The 23,592-nt window shown below is 36.9% G+C and overlaps 1 protein-coding gene across 2 annotated transcripts in view; it reads left to right on the top strand.

Annotated features, from left to right (window-relative positions):
• Window positions 1-21,774, top strand: part of ankrd55 (ankyrin repeat domain 55) — a 147,805-nt gene extending 126,031 nt beyond the window's left edge. For both annotated transcript variants that reach the window (XM_073064457.1, XM_073064458.1), the window contains 5 exons: window positions 1,726-1,910; window positions 5,304-5,471; window positions 7,148-7,809; window positions 14,825-14,926; window positions 15,903-21,774. In XM_073064457.1, the coding sequence (XP_072920558.1) occupies window positions 1,726-1,910; window positions 5,304-5,471; window positions 7,148-7,809; window positions 14,825-14,926; window positions 15,903-16,171 (1,386 nt within the window). In that variant the 3' untranslated portion in view covers window positions 16,172-21,774. The remainder of the gene's footprint in view (window positions 1-1,725; window positions 1,911-5,303; window positions 5,472-7,147; window positions 7,810-14,824; window positions 14,927-15,902) is intronic.
• Window positions 21,775-23,592: the final 1,818 nt, after the last annotated feature.

Here is a 23,592-nt window from a genome sequence, read left to right as displayed (position 1 = left end):
TGCACCATTTGCAGTTCAATCTTGTCCTTCCTATAGTGTGGCAAACAGAAGTGTATAAAGTACTTCAGATGTGGCTTAACAAATATTTTAAAAAGTTACACTATAACCTCTCTTACAATTCTACACCTCTGCTAATGAAGGCAAGTATCCTATATGCTTTCTTTACCACTTTCTTCCATCACCTTCCACGATCCTCGGACTTGTACACCGACGTCCCGCTGTTTCCAAAGGCACTATCATTCATTGTGTACATCCTAACCTTACTCATATTCCCAAAGGGCATTACCTTGCTCCTATCAGAATTAAGTCAGCCTTACTTAAGAATGACAAGCAAGGTTACATTAACATATTTAATGAGGATTAAAGTCATAAAAAGCATGGAAAATTTAAAGCAGAGTTAACTTAGAGCATGTTTTGCCATTGAATATGATCATGTTTGAGCTTTGAGCCATCCTGCTCTCTCTCTTTACCCATTAATAACTTTTGTAGCTAGAAATCTATTTCCATCTTTGATAACTTCTGCAACTTGACCTTCACAACATTCTGTAGCAGAGAATTCTGCCCTTTGAGGGATGAAGTTTCTCCTTAACTCAGTTTTAAATTCTTTTTCTGTATCAATAAGACTGTGAACCCTAGTTATAGACCTACCAGCCTGCTGAAATATCTGACCTGCATCAAGTATCTAGAACTTTATACATTTCAACGTGATCCCTTTTCATTATTTTTAACTCAAGTGAATGTATCAATCCAATTGATTCTCATTTAACATCCCTGATATCCCAGAAATTAAGATAGTGAACATTTGTTGTAATCATCCAGGACATGAATATCCTTTCTTTGATAAGGTGGACACAAGATACTCCAGATATAGTCTCACCAAGGTCCTGCATAATTGTGTTAGGAATCTTTGCTCATATATTCAAGTCCTGTTATAATGAAGTCAACATACTCATTATGAAGCTTTATGAAACTTATCAGCCTTCTTAAATGCTTCCTGAACCTGCCTGCCTGATTGCTTTTTGCGACTGGTGCATAAGGATATCCAGATATTTTTTCTACATCTTTGACTTTTCTTTGACCTTTGGACAAGTACATAGATAGGGTAGGTTTAGCAGGATATGGGCCAAATGCAGCCAAATGAGATGTTCAATTTGGCAATTTGTTGGCTATGGATGAGTTGAGCGGAAGGGCCTGTTTCTGTGCTGCATACAGTATATAACTCAATGACTCTATCATCATTTCCCAACTTTTAACAGTTTAAGTAAAATTCTGCCTTTCTGTTTTTTATAGCAAAGATAAAACTTCATATTCATCCAAATTTATGCTCATGTCCTGTGAAAATGAATTTGCTTATCATAAAGCAAATGACTTTCAGAACGTCCAAAATGACTTCAAAATCAATTGAATGTTTTTGCACTAAAGTCACTGGTACTAAATAGGCAGTTATTGTAATGTAGCAGCTGTTGATTTTCTTTTACTTCTAAGCTCAACCCTAAACAACTATCGGGTACATTATTAGCAATAATGTGAAATTTTCATAATGAAAGCATTATAACTGACTGTGCCAATTTCTGAATGACATCAGTCCAGCATGTTACTCAACACAAAATACTTCTTTTCATTACCACTCAATTGAAGTTTCCTCAGCTCATGATATAAGAAAATTGAAGACTGTCATCAGCATTGAATGTTAGAATAATATTAATCCTCTGTGCTTTTCACCAGAGTGGGAATAGAGTCATGACCTCTATCATTTTGGATCATCACCTGACCCCATCCATAATAAACTATGATGATGAAAATGGAAAGACTAGCGTTCATATAGCAGCAGCTGCTGGATACAGCGATATCATCTACGAACTTGCAAGGATACCAGAATGCAATTTGCAATCACTCGATGTGGATGACAGGTACCATTTCCAATCCTATTAATATCTTTTGATTCTGTATTCTGTAAAAGACATGCCTCAGATAAAGAGTAGTGTGGTAAAACTTTATCAGTACAATAGTTAATTAACATGCATCTAATGGTACATAAGCTTCAACTATCCCAGAAGTCAATAAAACATTTCAACATCACCTGAACTATTACCACTCTTTTGCCTTTCCTATGCAGGATTAAATCAAACTGTGATGTACAATGCCCTATAATTAACAAACATGTATTAAATTCATTGTGATATAAAACCAGAAGACTATTTGCAATACTTTGAGAAGCAAACATCTTTTTATAAATTTTATGTTACATTTAACCAAAATCAAAAACATTATGTAAGAGAATGTTTTTCCATGTTAAGGTTGCTTTGAAGCAGGTTTTCTGAAATGGGCTCATGTAGTTATTTATTCAAAGGCATTCTAATGCACGTGTCCTGATATTCACTTGTCCCATCTTATAGAAACCACACAGGTAACAGGTGAGAGAAAATGAAAGAAATAGCATAAGGATGATATATTCCTAATGGGTCCAACTGGTTAGCTATCAAACAAGACACTCACAGGAACTTTGCTTTTAGGGATTAAGGTTTGGGCTTCTTATTTCAGGGTGGTCACATCTTCTTTAAATCTCCTTTGCTTCCCATCATTCTTTGCTGGTACCCCAGGTCCCCAAATACAGCAACATTTTGCTACACTGGATGATGAGTATAAATTCAGTGAGGACTCAAGTGCAAATTACAGTAAAATTCATTGGGAGGTATGGTTATCTTGGCTTTGAAGCTTACATGCATGCTATGGTAAGTGCTATGAGGGGTGATTGATACGTTCATGGCCTAAAGTAGAAGGAGTCAATTTTAGAAAACCCAGCACATTTATTTTTCAACATAGTCCCCTCCTACATTTACACACCTAGTACAGCAGTCATGGAGCATACAGATCTTGGACCTCCAGAAAGTGTCCACAGCATGGGTGATTGATAAGTTTGTGGCCTAAGGTAGAAGGAGATGAGTTATACAGCTCTCATTACATGCACATGCAGTTCAACTCTTTGAGTGATTATACAGAAAGTTTGAAGTTAATAACTCATCGGGGTGATTGATAAGTTTGTGGCCTAAGGTAGAAGGAGATGTTATTAACTTCAAACTTTCTGCATAATCACTCAAGAATTGAACTGCATGTGCATGCAATGAGAGCTGTATAACTCATCTCCTTCTACCTTAGGCCATGAATTTATCAATCACCCCTGTTGTGGACACTTTCTGGATGTCCAAGATCCGTATGCTCTATGACCACTGGACTAAGTGTGTAAATGTAGCAGGGGACAATGTCGAAAAATAAATGTGCTAGGTTTTCTAAAATTGACTCCTTCTGCCTTAGGCCACGAACTTATCAATCACCCCTCATATTACAGCTCAGGGTGTCAGAGTTCGAAGTAAGAAAATTTGGTGCATTCTTCTTGTGTGTATGCGTGGCGGTGGGGGGGGGGGGGGGTTCCCACAGCCCAAAGCGGTACCGGTTAGTTGGTTAATGGGTCATTATCAATGCCCTGTGATTAGGCTTGGTTTAAATCAGTGGGCTGCTGAGCAGCGCTGCTCGGTAGGCAGAAGAGCCTGTTTGCGCTGTAAAAATAAAATAGGATATACCCATTTCCCTTCATTGATGTTAAGGACATAATACCAAACTTAGCTCTGTAGTACTAGTCTCGTCCCTAAAATTAGAAGGTTGTTGGTTCAGGACCAACTTCAAATGCAAGTACAAATTCACCTAAATCTTCAGTGTTGCTCATTGAAGGCAGCTTCCTTTGGATACAACATTCTACTGTACCCCTTCTGCCCTGTTAGACTGACATAAAAAATTTCACTGCATTATTATAAGAATAAGAGGGGAAGTTCTCCTGGTGGCCCAATTATAGTTACCCTTCAACCAACATCCCAAAAATAGATCAACTCTTCACATTTGTGAATGTTGCAGGGTGAAAATCATACATTACAATGGTTACTACACTTAAAACTATTTATTAGCTATGAAGCACTTTGGGACACCCTTTTGTCACAAAAGGTACAATATAAAAAATTATCTTATTACAATAGAGCCTAGCTAATTTTAATATTAACCAAACTTAATGCTGAAATGTAATTCAACTGTATAATTAATTATATTGGTATAATAATGCATTATAATAAGGTATTAACTAAATTAAAGCTTAACTCAGTTATGTAGTATTGTAAGATTATAAGAATTAGAGGAATAGTATTTACAGACTAGGGTAAAATCATATACAAGAAGGAAAGTGCCTTGATGTCCCTTACTGTAAATACCAGGCAGCTATGCAGAATTACTTTGTCTGCTTTGATGCAGAAAAAAAAGAGAATTGGCCTTTGCTCATTTGCTAGCATATAGTTCAAGAGATATAAGGAATCAAAATATAGATGTCAAGAGACATATTGTCTCAGTCTCCAAGATACGAGTATTTGGAAAATAGAAAGCAAGATGATGAACAAAAATCTGGACAGGATTATAACTTCATAAATGGACCTTTAGTGCCTGTTTCAGCAAATAATAAATAATACTTTAATAAAGAAAATGGTTTCCTATCATGTTCTCAGACAATTCTAAAGTTCTTAACATTTGATTATTTTCAAATCTAGGTTACTGTTATATGTCACTAAACATAGCTTTTTACTAATGCAGAAGAAGAGTCCATAAAGAGCAAATGACTAGACGTTCTGTTTGGTGCATGATAAAGTTTAGGATAATTTTCCAGCTTTACGCAAAAGCAGATTATGATTTATTGATTCAAAAATAGATGTTTCCTGAGCTTACAATGTACATTTCAAATTACTTTATTCTCCTCAAATGTATACAGTCAAATTACTGCTGCTAATGCTATTTTGTGTACAGTATATGAGACAAATAAACACTTCTGTTGCTTTTCTCGATGATTTGATCTGACATTTTGCAGGTTCTCAAAAATGCCTCAGTTATACACAAAGCAGGAAAAGCAGCAAGGATCCAGTGCTGATTATCTGCCTTAAACCTCTAAACCAATTCAAATAGCTCTAATGCATATTATGCTTTTCATATGCTGGCCAAAAAGCTGAATGCCAGCTTCAAGTTCCAGACATTGAGAATCTCCTTCAGTTTTCAGAAAAGTGATTCAGAGTTTCTAGATAAATAGGGAAAATGTATGCCTTGTAATCTTTTGTTATCCTCAGATCTCTTATGTAAATTTCACCACTTGGCTTTCACATACTGTATCTCATATTGAAGCATCTGGTCAAATATTCATCATTGTTCAAGGTACTAGGTATCTTATTATCCATTCAGAGGTAAAATTGTTGCCTTCTTGATGTACTTCATTTCCCTAGGACACCACTTCATTGGGCTGCTGCTGCAGGGAAGGCAGACTGTGTACGGTCTTTGATACAGCTCGGCGTAGACAGCAGTCCAAGAGACATCAATGAAAACACTCCTTTAACATATGCAATGTACTGTGGGCACACAGCATGTGTCAAGCTTTTCTCACAGGAAAATAAGTAAGTTCCACATAAACCTATCAATTATTTGTGTGAAAAGAATGTTGGATAAATAATACATTGCCCCAAGCGAGAGTAATACCTGAACACATTATAAATAGGTTCTCTTAGTATCTTTCCCTTCAGTTAGTCCTGACGAAGGGTCTCGGCCCAAAACGTCAATAGTGCTTCTCTTTATAGATGCTGCCTGATATGCTGTTTTCCACCAGCATTTTGAGTGTGTTGTTCAAACACTCAAGTTTATATTCTGTGCTTTTCAAATCAAGCTATTTTACTTTTTTGTAAATTGAATAAAATAGTTATAATAGAAAATGACAATTTTTCACTGACTAAAGAAAGAATCATGCTTAAACTAATGACAAGGTTTGCCTATCTCCATCAAAAGCATTACTATTATGAGATGACACTGTATGTGCTGTGACACTTACTGCAGAATTATGGACAGCTTTCAGGGCAAAGATAAAAAGAAAGTTTAATAGGTCATGTACAGCATTATGTATCTTATCCCCATAATTGTACAATTCAAAAGGTAAGCCATGGTGTTACAACGCAAAATAAAAAATAAATATGAAGCTATGACAACAAGAACTAATACTAAATTTGTTGGTGACGACATTGGCCTAGTCATAGTTACAGCATTACAAAGTTACTAATAAAATTAATTAGTTATCTGTGAAAGTAATACCATAAACTAAGAAACTAAATAAGCAACATTGCAGACTAAAGTAGAACTTTAAACACAATAGGAATTCTCCCAATAATTAAAATACCCTCAAACAAACAAAATAGAACAGTCTGGAGCACCTTCACTTGTCTATTATAAACATGACTCAAAAAATGGTCATTCTTTTACATTCCTTCTTCCCTCTTCCAGAATACAGTGCACCAAGTTGAATAGTATATTATTGCATTTAGAAATCTATAAAAAGCTTATTTAAATAGGATTCATACTAACCAAGCACTTGCTGTGATTTTAGAATTTCTCAAGATTACTAGGCTAAGTTTCCTTCATATGCAGAGACAGTGAAACAAAGAAATGTACAAGTTTTTATCAGTGATTCTCATCTCTGCCAGTGGAAGAATCACCTGTCTCCAATGATGGAAACATTAATGAAAATGCTGTTTAGAGTTTACGAGCTTCTTTACTGCCATTTACATTTCAATGTTTGAATTAAAATAATTCCTCTTGAAAAATAGAGAACCTTTGAAGGAAGGTCGAAGCTTTTAGTTGAAACTCCCGCCACACTTAATCAGCATTCCATGGTTCCATTCAAAAAGGGGCAGATATTCTGGCTGATGTTTTCTTGCAACCAACGTTAAACAAAAATAAACAAAATGTCCAGTGTTACAATTGATCCTCAGAGGAAAGTTAAGCAAAGTTGAATTTACAGTATATCAAGCAAGAATTAATTGTGTGAAATAACGTGTATGTTGGAGAATTAATGGTACAATGACACCTTCACATAGAATCAGCAGCCAAAAACCTCTTAATGTACAAAATACCGTACTCTGAAACAATATCAAATAAGCAAGTCAGTAACTGTGTCTATGCAGCATGCTTCAATGTTTAGTTAAAATATTTTCAAATATTAATTCCTTTAAAATCAGGAATTAAATAATGAACGTCTTTATAAAATCTACTGAGAAATTCTTGTGAATTATGTTATTGACCACAGATCTGATGCTATAAGACAGCAACCTGCCCAAAGCAAGAAAAAAGAGGGACGCTTCAGTGTACTAAACCAGATATTTTCCTGTAAGAAGAAAAAAGATGAACAAAAGGTCACTCGGAAAGATAAAAATAGGGATAAATGTCTAAGAGATGAAACTTCTGAAGTTGATGACATTATAACAACTTTTGACTGCATCTTGGATCCCAACAACTGTGATGACCTCGAGGAACAGGCAGAGAAGAATAGACTGAGGAAAACAACCACAGAACTAACAATTCGAAGACGCCAGCCATCAAATAAAACACAAATATACAAAAGTCTTCCCCCTATACGGACAGAGAGCCTCCCACCATTAATTCATAGCAAGCCTCTTTTTTCAAATTCACCTTGCATGGTTCAGAACACAGACAGTAAATCTAGTACACATCACTTTGCTCACAGGTCCCAAAAAAGCCGCAGTGAACATGACTTATTTGAGAATCGAACCAGCACTCAACAAATTTTAGAATGTCTGTGGGCTAAAGATACCAATCATATTTTGCCTCACAAAGCATGGACTGCTCCTCCTTCGGCAAAGCTGCTGGAAGTTTTTCTGCAAGAAAGAGCCAAACAAGTGGAATTCGCACATCATCCTCACATCCCTTACTTACATAGCAATCCTAAAGGTAACTCTTAAAATATTGTATTAAAATACTTAGTAACTCATGTAATAATGATTCAGAATTCCTCAGGCAATGAGTCAACATGATGTCATGTGGATAAACCTCTGCTAGTAACAGATAAACACTACAGGTTTTGAAAGATCTCTCCACACTTAAATAAGTGCAAATACACAGCATTTTATGAGGGGCCCACACCATTTTTTCTCCCATTCAACCTGACAAACTTAATCTGTATTTATCTGTATTACTTATCTGTATCAACATCAGGGCTTTAGCTCTTAAAGGGAAGTTACCAATTAACTTTCACTAACACTGGAAGTAATCCTAGCACTCTGTTGGCATAATTTATCTTCAGCTGGGCAGTGAGCAACTGTTCTGCATCAGAAATGTTTCATTCTGCTATGGTCCCAGTGGTAAAGAAAACTTCTCTGCCTTTACTCATTTGATTTAGGAAAGTGATGCAATGCTGAAATATCATCTGACAAAACTAGCATTACGATGCTCATAACACTTACTACTGCTATAGCACACATGCACACACCCACACACAAAATGAAGGAACAGTGGAATATTTCCAAGTCAGTAGGGTGTGTGACTTGGAGACGAACCTGCAGATGGAGTATTCTCATGAGTCTGGTGCCCCATTATTCTTGATATCAGAGATCATTAGCTTGGAAAGTTCTGGCATAAACTTTAGCGTCTTCTGTAGATAATACACACTGCAGCTATAGTATGCTGAAGCTGAAGGAAATGAGTGTGGATAAGATGCCAATCAAATGATTTGCTTTATCCTGCTTGTGTCAAGTGTCGTTATTACAGCTGGAGCTGCAATCATCATGCAAGATATTTAATTACTTCAATGCATTGAGCTTGGACATATGATGCTGCAGTTACAGAGAAAATGCAGTGCAGGTGGACAATAACGTGAAAGGTCATACAGGTAGATTGTGGGGTCAAGAGTTCATCTTACCATACAAAGGGACTGTTCAATAGTCTTCTAAGAGCAGTGTAGAAGCTGTCTAAGAGGGAGGCTGGTTTCCATGATGTACTGAGCTGCATCCACAACTCTCCACAGCTTTCTGCAGGCCACATAAGCCTGTAATGTATCCAGATAAGATGTTTTCAATAGTGCATCTATAAAAAACATGGTGAGGATCAAAGGGGATAGCCTCCTGAGGAAACAGAGAAACTATTTGTGCTTTCTTTGCCATAGCACCTATGTGGGTGGACCAGGACAGGTTACAGGTGATGTGAAACCATCCCCCCATTACAGAATTGAACCCTGATGTTCCAGATGTCAGACAGAGATACTAACCAATATACTAATAAGAACTGATAAAGAGAGATTAGATAGGCTGGCGAATAAACTCTTCTCAGGCTGACAGCAGGGGACAGCTGTCGATTTTAACCAATGTTTCAATGACAAGCTCTGTCATCTTCAGCAGGGATGATGCCTAGACATGTCCAGTCTGGTAGTATTTATACTCCCATCATCCATCCCCCCGATTGGTTAGTCCTCATCCAATGAGGTTTCCGTTCTTCCACCTTGTTTACAATCGATTTCCAGTTCTTACTTAGAGCGAGACCTTTGTCTTTGTTAAAATTCTTTTCCTCTAGTTTTACTTCAATAGCTTCCTCCACCAGGCAGTCCCAAAAGCTATTGATGCGGCACAGTAGTTGGCGCTTACAGGATTTCTGGTGAAAATGGAGCAGCATATAGCAGCCAGACGGGATGCACGGTGGAAACCCACATCAAGGAGCACAGCAGGTGTATCGTTTGGGTTACCTGGAGAACTCGGTGGAGCAGAGCATTGCATGTAACCCAAACGGATACACCTCCTGTGCTTCTTGATGCGGGTTTCCACCGTATGTCCTATCCAGCCGATAATATGTTACTCCACATTCACAGGGTATCCTGTAAACACCAGCCGTGCTGAATCCCGGCTCATCTTCGACCCATATAAGCTGTGATTTGAGCTTCCTTACAGGTTTGTGGATCATACTAATCCTGTATTTCTTCAGGATCCTCATGATCCTTCCAGAAACCATTTGGGTTACCCAGAGAAATTGGCGGTAGCTGAACATTGCGTAGGATTGACTTCAACAGCACAAAACTACTGTGCTGTACCAATGGCTTTTGGGACCACTTGGTAAAGGAAGCCATTGAAATAAAACTGGAGGGAAAGAATTTTAACAAAGATGAAGGAATTTTAACAAAAATTAAGAACGAGAATTCGATTGCAAACAAGCTAGGAGAGCGGAAACCTTATTGGATGAGGACAAACCAATCAGGAAGGACAAACGGCAGGGTATAAAAACCACCTGACTAGACATGCCTAGGCATCTTCCCTGATGAAGATGGCAGAGTTTATCATCGAAACGTTAATAAAATCAATACCTGTACCCAGTTAGAAGCCCAAGAAGAGTTTATTTGTCCTATACACCAGTAAAGCACTAGATCCTTTTTTTTAAATGAGCTGTCTATTCTCACTGGAAGAGGCTGAGGGTTAAACTTATGGAGTTTATACAGTTGTGACAGAGTCTTCTTGCCAGAGCACAAGAGTCTATAGCTAGTGGGCACAGGTTTAAGATGAGAGTGAAGGAATTTAAAGATTTCAGGGGTAAGGTTTTTCACACATAGGTATTTGCAGCAAGAAGAGGTGGTAGAGGCAGGAACAATTACAACATTAAATGCTTTGGATAGAAAAGAAGAGAGAGATTGGGCAAATGGGATTAGTGTAGATGAGTATTGTGGATGACATTGACCAGATGAGCCAAATGTCCTGTTCCTGTGCTGTACACTCTATGACTAAGTAGAAGTTACAAGATATTGCTGGCTAAAAGTATCATGGGCAATGTCTTCCAAGTTGAAGAATGTCAATGTCAACATCTGTGCTTTGGAAAAAAATATAGAGCATCAGAATTATGTGTAGGATCTATCTGCCCTCTAAAGTATTCACAGATGGCGTCAGCTGTTGTAGTCCCGACCAATTTTGAGCAAATATATTCAAGTATATTTTCTAGTGCTGTCTTTAAAACTATTTTCAGCTAATTTCGCTAAAAGACTCCTGTTCCTAGATATGTTAGTTGCTTTTTGTCTCTTTATTTCTACTTAAGCAGAAACATTTTCCAATTGTGTTGGTTTCTGGAGAGACACATTCTCAATTATCTGTTATTGTTGTTGAGTGCTGTCAACTCACGGCAACCCTATGGATAGTGTAGTTATCCATAGGGTCTTCGTAGCAAGATAGGGAAGTAGATTGTCGGGCCTTTCTTACATGCAGATACTGCTGCAGCCTAGTTTGGGACCTGGCCAGATTTGAACTCAGGACCATCTACCTCAGAGTCCAGTGCTGATGCCACTACACTACCGGCTGGCCCATATCATCTGTATCCTGTTTAAGATTTACATGGAAATACTCTAGTGTTTTCAATTATTCATAACAAAGAGAGAGTTTTTTTTAAATGATAAAGTATCTATTCCTTATTTTATTCTATATGATTTCCAGGAGCTGGTAATCCCACTGAAGTTTGTTGGACAAGTTTACAGCATAATTTCATCCATTTCTTTTTTGTCTTTCAGTTGTACATTTCAAGTAAAAACAAACTTTATTTGTATTCAACACATGATGAGCTTAACTTTGTCCATTTAGCACAGCTGTTTGGTTCCCTCATACTTCCAGCGCTCTAAAGAATGACAGTAAATTACAGATTGCAAAGCAATGTTGCCTACATCAAAGTCAAATAGCCCTATAATGTATTTATCCACAAATCCTTCAAGGACACACATTCTACATAAACAATCTCAATCTGGGTTACTCAATCTCAAATAAGAATTCTGATGTAACTATTCTTAACCCCCTTAAAGAACATACTTTATTAAGCATGTCCTGCAGAATGGTTTCGGTCCAAAACGTTGACTGTACTTTTTTCCATAGATGCTGCCAGGCCTGCTGAGTTCCTCCAGCATTTTGTGTGTGTTGCTCGAATTTCCAGCATCTGCAGATTTCCTCGTGTTTTTGTTATGTTCGCAATCCTTTGTACAGCATTTCAGAACAGAAGCTATAAATTCCTCTAACAGCACTTCAAAGGCATCTGTCTATTCCTTCATCTTGCACAGACTGCTAAAACAAGAAAGAGGAAATATTTTCTTCACTACCCACTATTTAATAAAATGTCAGATGCAATCCTGTTCAAATAAAATGACTCTCAAGATTAAGAAATATGTCAAATTAAACAGGAAGCTTTCTTTCTTAAGAGAAACCAAAAAGAGGGAAGCATTCTTAAGAGAAACCAACAAGTTACTCCAGCTGTGGCAGACATATCTGTCTATGAGTTTAGTGGTAGGAATGACCTTGCAACCTTTGTGGAAATGAAGCCCCACCTTCACACTTAAAGACACCTGCCAGTGTTTTATGTGATTGCATTAACAGAATAGATTCAAAATAAATTCCACAGCTCAAAAATAACCATCCATGAAGAGCTTTATAAACTCATCATTGGCTGAATTGAATTTTACTATGTGTGCAACCTCAAGGCTTGGCATTTTTTCAACTATATGATTACAGTTTGCAGTTGGTTTCCTGACTCAATGGAGAGTGTGAATGAACACTCCGTACCTCCAAGTAACAACACTACATATTATTTCACTATTATTCCAAAATCAAGACCTCATTCATGGCAAATCACCCAGCAATTTGTTTGGTTGACACACTTTCCACCATCTACCATCTAAAACATACACCTCTATCTCTAATGTACTGTGGCAGCATTATGAAACAGCAAAGATCTCTGCTAAATTATGCCAGCTTTTTCAACTTCACCAACAGGAAACTAACTGCATTCCCCATTAGTCACAAATTGTACAGGCTTGGAAATGCAGAAAATGTCTAGATAACAGCACTGCAGAATTACTACTGGCACAACATCTTATAGGAATCGATAATAACTCCTGGTCTTGCCACCAACATCCATATCCAGAAAAATTGGGAGACTCAAAATTGCACCAAATATCTTTGTTTTGATTAAATTTAGCATCCATTTTTGGAGAAGATGGTAGAAAAGAATTCAAAGGGAATAAAAGAGAAAACTCCCCATTGGCTGGAGTTGTACTCGCACAAATGAAGACGGTTGCTAACAAGCTTCTTTTTGACAAGACTGGTTGTTGACAATCTAAAGCTCAACAAATCCCTTGAATCCTATCTTATAGCCTATCTTATAGGCTTAAAGTCACAGGCAGTGTGCAGAGAGAATTGTGAAATCCCAAAATTCTCCAGACTCTGGGAAGATTCCAATGGACTGGAAAACTGAAAATGTAGTAAGTCTATTCAAAGATGGGTGGAGACAAATAAGGCAGGTACAAAGTGTAGTTACAATATCAGAAACATGAGAAATTCTGCATTTGCTAGAAATCCAAAGCAAAACACACAAAGTGCTGGAGGAACTCAGTAGGTCAGGCAGCAACTATGGAAATGAATAAACAGCTGACATTTCGGGCTGAAACCCTTCTTCAGGGAATTATATCTTCAGGATACTACAAGACAGTTAGCCTAACATTTAACATTGAAAAAGTGCTGTAATATATTATTAAAGATTATTAGAGGCAGGTTATTTGTAAAGATATAATGTAATTAAGCAGAATCAACAAAGATTATGAAAAGGGAAATCATGCTTGACAAATATTAGTATTCCTTGAGAATATGAGTAGCAGTATGGATGTAATATATCTGGATTTTCAGAAAGAATTTAGAAGGGTGTCAAATTAAAGGTTAATGCACGGAAGTCATAGAACTATGGATGATACTTCAGTGTGAATATTGGATTGGTTACCCAACAGAATCTATTCACACACCCATTTCCATAGCCTCAACTACTTCAATTCTACCTCAGGAATGGATATTAGGAAATTCAATTGCTAGAAAAATAGCAAAAATGTCTAAATAAAACCAATTCTTCCCAGCATTAATGCTCCACTCAATTCTTCTTCCATCTTTCCTTATGTAAATCTATCAGCATAACTTACTACTCACTTCAATTGCTTCCTCTATGTTCTACATTCTCATTACTCTTTGGCTAAAGATGTTTCTTCTGAACTCCATGTGGGACATTTTGTTGTCTTTCTTGTATTGATGGCTTTCCATTAAACATCCCCCAAAAAGGAAATATACTCTCTGTTCCCCTCTTTCAAAACCTTTCATCATATTAATAACCTTTATTAATTCACCCTTAGCTTTCTTTTCTTAAGAAATATTTACATGTAATCTCTCAAATGGCCCATTTTACATACCTCATTTGTATTAAACATCTGTAGTATTATAATCTAAAACCTCCCTATCGGGTTCAAAGGAAAGTACAAAGATTCTGAGGAAATTAAATTTTAATGGGTCAATATTTCCCATTAATTATTATCTCAACTTGATACACTGATATTAAATGTTTTAGGAACAACTTCTTTACCTTTGCCATCAGATTTCTGAATGGTCCATAAATCCACAAAAACTAACTCATTATTCCTCTTTTCCACATTTTTTTCCATTTAATTTATTTTTTATTATAACTTATAGTATTTTTTATGTCTTGGATTGTACTGCTGCCACAAAACAACAAATTTCAGAGCATACGTCAGTGATAATAAACCTGATTCTGAATTATTTTATTGGTTTTCTCAGTGCATTCTTTATTTTTTAATCTGTTTGTTAAAACTGTTTTGAAGTGGAACTTCTGCTGAGCACCAGAGATAATATTTCTGCACACATAAGAAATTACAACAAATTAGAAATTACAATATTTGAACCTATCGCCTTGCTGCAGTTGCCATGTTGGTCATAAAGCAGTTCATTGGATCACATCCAGACGTGGCAATCAATAATAAAACTGATTCAATCATCTCAAGTGATAGAGTATGCATCATACAAAAACAAATTCAAAAGCGAAGTCTATTTTCATGCAAATCACAATATTGAGAATACACTCTGCATCACCTGCTTGTTATTCATTTTACATTCTCTTTTATCTATAGGAGGAAATGTGCATATAACCCCTCTTGAAAGAAAGAAAGTTAAAGATTCACTTCCTGCAAGGTCCTACCTAAGTCCTATTGCTGATGACTCTGCTCATAAATGTAGGTGACTTTTTCTCAAGATATTGGTGCAAATCTTCAAAGAAAAGTCAGCATAGCTGATAGATTCAGATTGTTACATTTTAGGATTTAAATTCAATACTTCTAATCAAAACATTTAACATACTGTTTCTCATTTTGCTGATATGTAATTCAGGCCATACATAGAATATAAGAGATGGAGCATCATGTTACAAAGTTATTAAACACTAGTAAGGCCTAACATGAAGTGCAGTACCTTGTACAGTGGAGTGACCACAGAGGAGATTCACCAGGATGCTCCCTAAATTAGAGCATGTTGTTTGAAACGAGAGAGTGGATGGTCTGAGTTAGTTTTCCCAGGAATGGAGAGGACTGAGGGCTGATCCAATAGACATATATAAAATTATTAGAGGAATAGATAGGACAGAAGAAAAAAATGTTTTTCTATGGTCAAGTGTCTAAGAGAAAAGAGCAAAGTTTAAGGTGAAAGGTAGGAAATTTAGAATAAGGATCTGAGGAGGAATTCTTTCACAGAGAGGGTGTTTGGAATATTGTCTGAAGAGGAGAAGACAGATACTCTCTCAACATTTAAGATGAATCTAGCCAGGGATGGTGAACCTATGGTGCATGGGCCCACAATGGCATGAGCAAAAACTTTATTGGCATACTAGAAAGAATGTTCACTTTCCTTTCCTTCATTCTTTATGGATATGCACAAAAGCTTGGAATTTCCAGTTCAATACAGTAACAATACTCATTAGAAATAATATGATTTTCAATTGTCTTTTTGAAAGATTAATATGAATATTTTTGAACAGGTTTTCTAAAATGCTTCATTTATTTCAATCTGTATCTATTATCTATTAATATTAAAACAATAAACACATGGAAATAATACATGGTAAAAGAATTACAAAAAGACCTTAGTTATGTTTTTCTTAACAATGTTGTCCATTTGAAATATGTTTGTGCTAAGAATTTTTTCTTCTGATTGTAGGTAATCAATCTTCAGAAATGGCAAACATTAGAGCACAGCCTCAGACCTCTATATGGACTGCTCCAGTAAATAACCCGCCAAGACTTCCTTCAAGAATGCAAAGAGAGGAAACTGGCCAAAGTCATTTGCTTAATTCATTTTTGCCAGTCATATCAGGTGATTCTATGAAGGTCAACCCTGTACTTCCTGCTATCCCATCTCAGAAGAAAAGTACACATTCAGAAGACTTGTTCAAGTGTGAAACTAAATCCCAGACAGAGAGTCAATAAAAGTAGGAAAGTAGATGAAAAATGTAGAAATTAAGTTTGATATATGGTCCAATCTGAATAAGGTGATTACAGCCAGTATATTAACAGAAAGGGAAAACCTCTCATCATAGCATTTCTGATCATTGGTCAGCAATCCTTTCTGAACACCCACAGGTGTGGACGTTAGGTAGCTGTGGACTGATCAAGTTTGAACTCTGTTATCTCCGTTATTATTCCATGACCAAATAGCCTGGTACAAAACAAGACAATGAGAAATTTTCTGAGATCTGGCTGCTACAATATTTTTGTTATACTCTCACTAGGATCATCTCCAGCAAACAGACCACTTCTTTATTTACCACAGTATATGAAATATACTGGCTATGATCTTCTTATTCTGCATGAATTGGATACCACTCTATTATTTGGATAGTTCATCTACTCATTATGTTAACAATTTGGCCTATGGAAAAATCATATTCATTGGACTTGGATACTCTTAGCATATTTTTTACATGTCCCCATTCAAGTAATTGTGTATGTTACATCAATGTATTTTAAAATTGTTGGAAATCCACATCGTCATTTTCTACAGAAATGATTGGCCATTACCTTCCTCTGGGTATTGTTTTTACAAGGCAGTGACCCGAGTCATTATTAATACACCTCAGAGATTGTCTGCCTGAGGTGAGTGATTGCATAACCAGGGCTTGAATATGTACCAGCTATTCATACAACCATCCAGCACCTGCTCCTGTGGCTTCACATGATCTTTATCGGGAACCCTTGCACAAGGGTGAGCTACAGGCCAGTGAAGGGAAGGAGCGCCTTTGGCAGAAATATATCTCCGCCCACCACCCAATCATCCAGTACTTCCTTGAATTCTAAAGGAAACCTGTACACTTATGGGAAGAATATGCAAATGTCACATAGGCAGCACCAAAATTCTGGAGGAAAATTAGGATTTGAACAACTATAACTGTAAAACGGAAGTACTTCTTTTCAAGTGTAGGATTAAATTAGTGAAAAGCTAAAAGCCTTTCTGCCCACGTAAGTTAATGCCAGATTTCACGATCAACCTTCTGATGAAAATCTTCCATGCTTTTTTCATTCTAGATATACACATGGCATAGAGTGACTATAAAAAGTATTCACCCCCCCACCCCTTGGAAGTTTTCATGTTTTATTGTTTTACAACATTGAATCACAGTAGCATTTTTGACACTGGTCATCAGAAAACAATTCTTCTGTGTCAAAAAGAAAACAGATCTCTACAAAGTGTTCTAAATTAATTACAAATATAAAGCTACAAAATAATTGATTGCAAATAAAAGAGGGATTCAGCCCTCTTTAATATGACACACCAAATCATCACTAGTGCAGCCAATTGGTTTTAGAAGTCACATAATTAGTTAAATACAGATTTGCTTTAGAGACCTGTGTGCAGTCAAGGTGGTTCAATTGATTATAGTAAAAATTCACCTGTATCTGGAAGGTCCAACTGCTGGTGAGTCTGTATCCTAGCAAAATTTCTCCATGAAGCCAAAAGAACACTCCAAGCAATTCCATGAAAAGGTTATTGAAAAGCTCAAGTCAGGAGATGGATACAAGAAAATATCCAAGTCACTGAATGTCCCTTGGAGTATAGTTAAGTCAATAATCAGGAAATGGAAAGAATATTGCACATATCTGCCTGAGCAGGCCGTCCTCAAAAACTGAGTGACTGTGCAAGAAAGGTATTAGTGAGGGAGGCCACCAAGAGACCTATAACGACTCTGGAGGAGTTACAAGCTTTAGTGGCTGAGATGGGAGAGATTGTGCATACAACTATTTGCCCGGCTGCTTCACCAGTCACAGTTTTCAATGGGAGAGTAGCAAAGAGAAAGCCACTGTTGAAAAAACTTACATGAAATCCCAGCTAGAGTTTGTCAGAAGGCTTGTGGGAGACTCTGAAGTCAGCTGGAAGAAGGTTTCATCAGAATCAGAATCAGGTTTATTTTCACCTGCATGTGACGTGAAATTTGTTAACTTAGCAGCAGCAGTTCAATACAATATATAATCTAGCAGAGAGAGAGAAAAAAATAATAAAAAAATAAACAAACAAGTAAATCAAGTACGTATATTGAATAGATTATTAAAAAGTGCAAAAAAGAAATACTGTATATTTTTTAAAAGTGAGGTAATGTCCAAAGCTTCAAAGTCCATTTAGGAATCGGATGGCAGAGGAGAAGAAGCTGTTCCTGAATCATTGCATATGTGCCTTCAGGCTTCTGTATCTCCTACCTGATGGTAACAGTGAGAAAAGGGCATGTCCTGGGTGCTGGAGGTCTTTAATAATGGACGCTACCTTTCTGAGACACCACTCCCTAAAGGTGTCCTGGGTACTTTGTAGGCTAGTGCCCAAGATGGAGCTGACTAGATTTACAACATACTGCAGCTGCTTTCGGTCCTGTGCAGTAGCCCCTCCATACCAGACAGTGATGCAGCCTGTCAGAATGTTCTCCACTGTGCAACTATAGAAGTTTCAAATCACTTTAAACTCCTAATAAAGTATAGCTGCTGTCTTGCCTTCTTTATGACTACATCAATATGCTGGGACCAGATTAGATCCTCAGAGATCTTGACACCCAGGAACTTGAAGCTGCTCACTCTCTCTACTTTTGATCACATGAAACAAAATTTGAGCTTTTTGCCCATCAGACTAAACACTATTTTTGGCATAAGCAGATCATCACTACTGTGAAGCATGGTGGTGGCTGCATCATGCTATGGGGAAGCTTCAATGAAGCTGGGCCTGGAAGGATTGTGAAAGTTGAGGGTAATATGAATGCAGCAAAATACAGATAAATCCTGGAGGAAAACTTGATGCAATCTGCAAGAGAACTGCGACTTGGGAGAAGATTTGTTTTCCAGCAAGAAACTGACCCCAAACATAAAACCAAATGTACACAGGAATGGCTTAAAAACAACAAAGATAATATCCTGGAGTGGCCAAGTCAGAGTCCAGACCTCAATCCAATTGAAAATTTGAGGTTAGACTTGAAAAGGGCTGTTCACTTGTGATCCTCATGCAATCTGACCGAGCTTGAGCAGTTTTATAAAGAAAAATAGGGGAAAATTGCAGTGTCCAGATGTGCAAAGCTGATAGAGACCTATCCACACAGATTCAAGGTTATAATTGCTGCCAAAGGTACATCTACTAAAAAATATCAAATTGAAGGGGATGAATACTTATGCAATCAATTATTTTGTGTTTTATATTTGTAATTCATTTAAATTACTTTGTAGAGATTTGTTTTCACTTTGACGTGAAATAATCTTTTTCTGTTGATCAGTGTCAAAAAAGCCAAATTAAATTCACTATGGTTCAATGTTGTAAAACAATAAAACATGAAAACTTCCAAGGGGCAGATTATTTTTATAGGCATGTAAATAGAAGGCAAATTAGGTTGACCTTAACAATATACATTTGGTGTTGTACCAGAAGGTGACTGGTGTCAATGGTGACCAGAAGAGATAAGAAAATGATGTTGATAGAAGAAAAATGCAAAAGGATGAGTAAAATAAGATTGAGGTTTTTATAGATATGCAACAAACTTTAAGATTCAACAACTACCTAAATCTGTTAAAGGCTTTCATTTTCAGTTTTGTGCTGCAACTTCTCCCTACAAGCCTGCAACAATAATTCTTGAGCCACTCATCTTAAAATGATGGTCAATTATTTTCCTTCTCACAAAAATGCAATCTATGACAAAAGTATTCAATTATTTTTGCAAGTGGACTGTATGAAATTCTCCATAAACTGAGATGATAAACATATTGTTAGATTGTAGTTTTTATCGATATGGCCATGATATAGCCTATCACATTAATCCCATTTGCCAGTATCTGGTCTTTTGCCTTAATGCAATCTAAATATTCATCCTGATCCTCAATGTATCTTTAACCACCCATTAACCCAATACATTCAAAATTCCAACCGTCATCTGAGTGAAAAACTTCTTCCTTGGAATCCCTCTAACCTTCATCCCTTACCCTAAACTTTTGCCCTGTAGTTTCAGATGACTCTGCCATGTGAAAAGTATTCCTACCATCTATTCTATCTATGCATGTCAGAATTCTGTATATCTCATCTCATCCCCCTCAGCCTTCTCTGTTGCAGGGGAAAACAAACATTGCTTATCAGTCGCTCTTCATAACTGAAATGACCAATCCCAGCCAATATCCTGGGGAATCTGCTCTGCAGCCTCTCCAGTAGAATTATATCCTATTTATAGCGTGCCAACAAGAATTGTACACTACACCTCACATGTGTTCTAACCAATTTTTATAAAGTACTATCATAATTTCCTTCCAATTAAAATTTATACTCAAACCAATGAAGGCAAGTATCCTCTGTGCATTCTTCACCATTTCATCCATTGCGCAACAACTTTGAGGAATCCTTTAACAAGATTCCTCTGTTTCTCAGTATTTCTTGGAGCCTGCCAATCATTGTATCTGTCTAGTTCAAAAGTCAAAGTAAATTTATGATCAAATTACATATATGTCATCATATTTATTATTTTTTGAGATACGGTGTGGAGTAGGCCCTTTTGGACCTTTGAACCGTGCCACCCAGCAACCCTCGATATAAACCTAGCCTAATCACGGGACAATTTACACTGACTAATTAACCTACCAAGCAGTATGTATATCTTATATACAACCCTGAAAATCATTTTCTTGTGGGCATGCACAGTAAATACAAGGAACACAATAGAATCAATTAAAAACTGCATCCAATAGAACAGAACCCAATGTGCAAAAGACAACAAACTGGAAAAATATAAAAGACAAAAAAGAAATAATAAATAAATAAATAAATAAATAGATAAATAAATAAGCAAGCAAGCAATAAATATCAAAAACATGTGAAAATCCTTGAAAGTGAGTCCATAGTATGTGGGAACACTGCAGTGATGGGCCAGGTGAAGTTGAGTGAAGTTAATCCCTTCTGGTTCAGGGACTTGATGGTTGAGGGGTAATAACTATTCCTGAACCTTGGTGATGTGGATCCTGATGTTCCTGTACCTTCTTCCTGACGGATACTGCTTTCCTGCGATAGTTCTCCATGTAGATGTGCTCAATGGTGGGGGAGAACTTTACCTGTGATGGACTAGGCTCTATCCACTACTTTTTGTAGGTATTTCTATTCAAGGACATTGATGTTCTCCTAAAGTAACCAATCAATATACACTCCACTACACATCTAAAGAAATTTGTGAAAGTTTTAGATGACATGGCAAATCTTCGCAAACTTAGTCCTCTCAAAATGGAGCATCTCACACTTAACAGGATCAATTCCCATCTGCCATTGTGCTGCCCAAATTACTAAACATGCCAACTAATGCTTTCAGTTTCAGTGAAACTTTATTATTTAGTACAATTACGTTAAATACTTTGTTCAAATAACAAACTGAAAATGTTGCTTGATTACCAGTTGTTAAAAATGGTGCAAAAAAGCAATTTCTACCTTGATGTATGAAACTACTGTGTGCCTATCAGCTGTGGAAACTTTATTTACTGTCTACTGTTGTTTGGACATGCAACATATGCTTTTGTGCAGTTTGTCATTTACAATAAATTAGCCATATAAATAGAAGGGTATATTTGTTCTTATATTTACATGTGCTAAAATTAACAGGTGATTTTTTCATTAACAGTTTGGAATATCTCACATTCCTCTTCAGAATCATGAGTAAACACAGTAGAAAACAAGAAAACAGACCAAAACAGCTCAGAGACCGAGTATTGGAGTTGGCACATGCTTCGAAAATAACAAATTTCTGAATCGAAAAAGTATGTTCAATCCTTTACTAAGAAATTAGCAAAGATGAACAATCTTATGGCATTTGAAACTACCAAAACTAAAAACTAGCAATACTGCAAAATTAATGTTCCAAATAGCGTAACTAAGCAGTACAACCAAGCAATCTAGCAGTCAAGTAATTAACAAAGTTAACATGATAGAGAAATTAATCACACCCAGCCCACTCCTTGGCTTAATTAGACTCAACTGAAGTAACTGAAACAAAGTGAGAGTACAGAGCTATATTTGCTTCTACCACACCACAACCCAAGTGATAAATAAATGGGGCTACACCAAATACAACACAGACCAACAGAAATAGATACATGGCTCCTACAGTAAATAAAAAAATAATTTTCAATCCACCTGTCAAATTTTGTTTAATTCATCTTATACACCATTTTAATATCTTTGTGTCATATATCATATTTTACCACTATTATTTTTATCCTCTTCTTCGTGGCCGGCATCATGGTAAGACCAGCAATCATTGCCTCTCAGAAGATGGCAATGAGCCATTTTTATTGATCTGCTGCTATGCTTCTGATGGTGTTCATGTGTAGCTGCTGCTCCTGGTCTTTTCGCCCCTTATTCCTCTAAATTACAGCGAGTACAGACCCAGAGCTATCAAAGTTCCTCATATGATAACTCTTTTATTCTTCGATTCATCCTTGTGAAACTCCTCTGAACCCTCTCCAATGCCAGCACATCTTTTTTTAAATGAGGACTCCAAAACTGTTTCATAATATCCAATGTGAGGCCTCAGCAGTGCCTTATAAAGCCTCAGCATCACATCCCTGCTCTTGTATTCTAGGCCTCATGAAATGAAATGCAAACATTGCATTTGCCTTCCTCACCACCTTGCAAGTTAACTTTTCGGGTGTTCAGCACAAGGACTGCCCAAGTCCCTCTGCATCTCAGATTTTTGTGGTTTTCTCCCCGTTTAGAAAATAGTCTGCACATTATTTCTTCTACCAAAGTGCATGACCATGCATTTTCCAATATTGTATGTCAATTGTCACTTTCTTGCCAATTCTCCTAATCTGTTTAAGTCTTCTGCAGCCTTTCTGTTTCCCTCGACAGTACCTCCCCCTCCACCAATCTTCGTATCATCTACAAACTTAGCAACAAAGCCATCTACTCCATCACCTGAATCATTGATATACAGCATAAAAAGAAACAGTCCCAATACCTGCTCCTGCAGAACACCACTAGTCACTGGTAGCCAACCAAAAAAAGATCCTTTAATTCCCATTCACTGCCTCCTACCAATCAGCCAGTGCTCTAACCATGCCAGTAACTTCCCTGTAATACCCTGGGCTCTTCATTTGGTAAGCATGTGTGGCATCTTGTTGAAGGCCTTCTTAAAGTCCAAATATACAACATTCACTGCATTCCCTTTAACTATTCCATTTGTGATCTCCTCAAAGAATTCCAACAGGTTCGTCAGGCAAGATTTTCCCTTAAGGAAACTATACTGACTTTGTCCTATCTTGTCCTGTGTCACCAAGTACTCCATCACCCTCATCCTTAACAATTGATTCCATCATCTTCCCAACCACAGAGGTCAGGCTAACAGGTCCCTTAATTT

The sequence above is a fragment of the Hemitrygon akajei genome, chromosome 13 (genome assembly GCF_048418815.1).
Source record: "Hemitrygon akajei chromosome 13, sHemAka1.3, whole genome shotgun sequence".
Taxonomy (NCBI): Eukaryota; Metazoa; Chordata; class Chondrichthyes; order Myliobatiformes; family Dasyatidae; genus Hemitrygon; species Hemitrygon akajei.
Note: the sequence above shows the minus strand (reverse complement) of the source record. Positions and strands in the feature narration are given on the sequence as shown.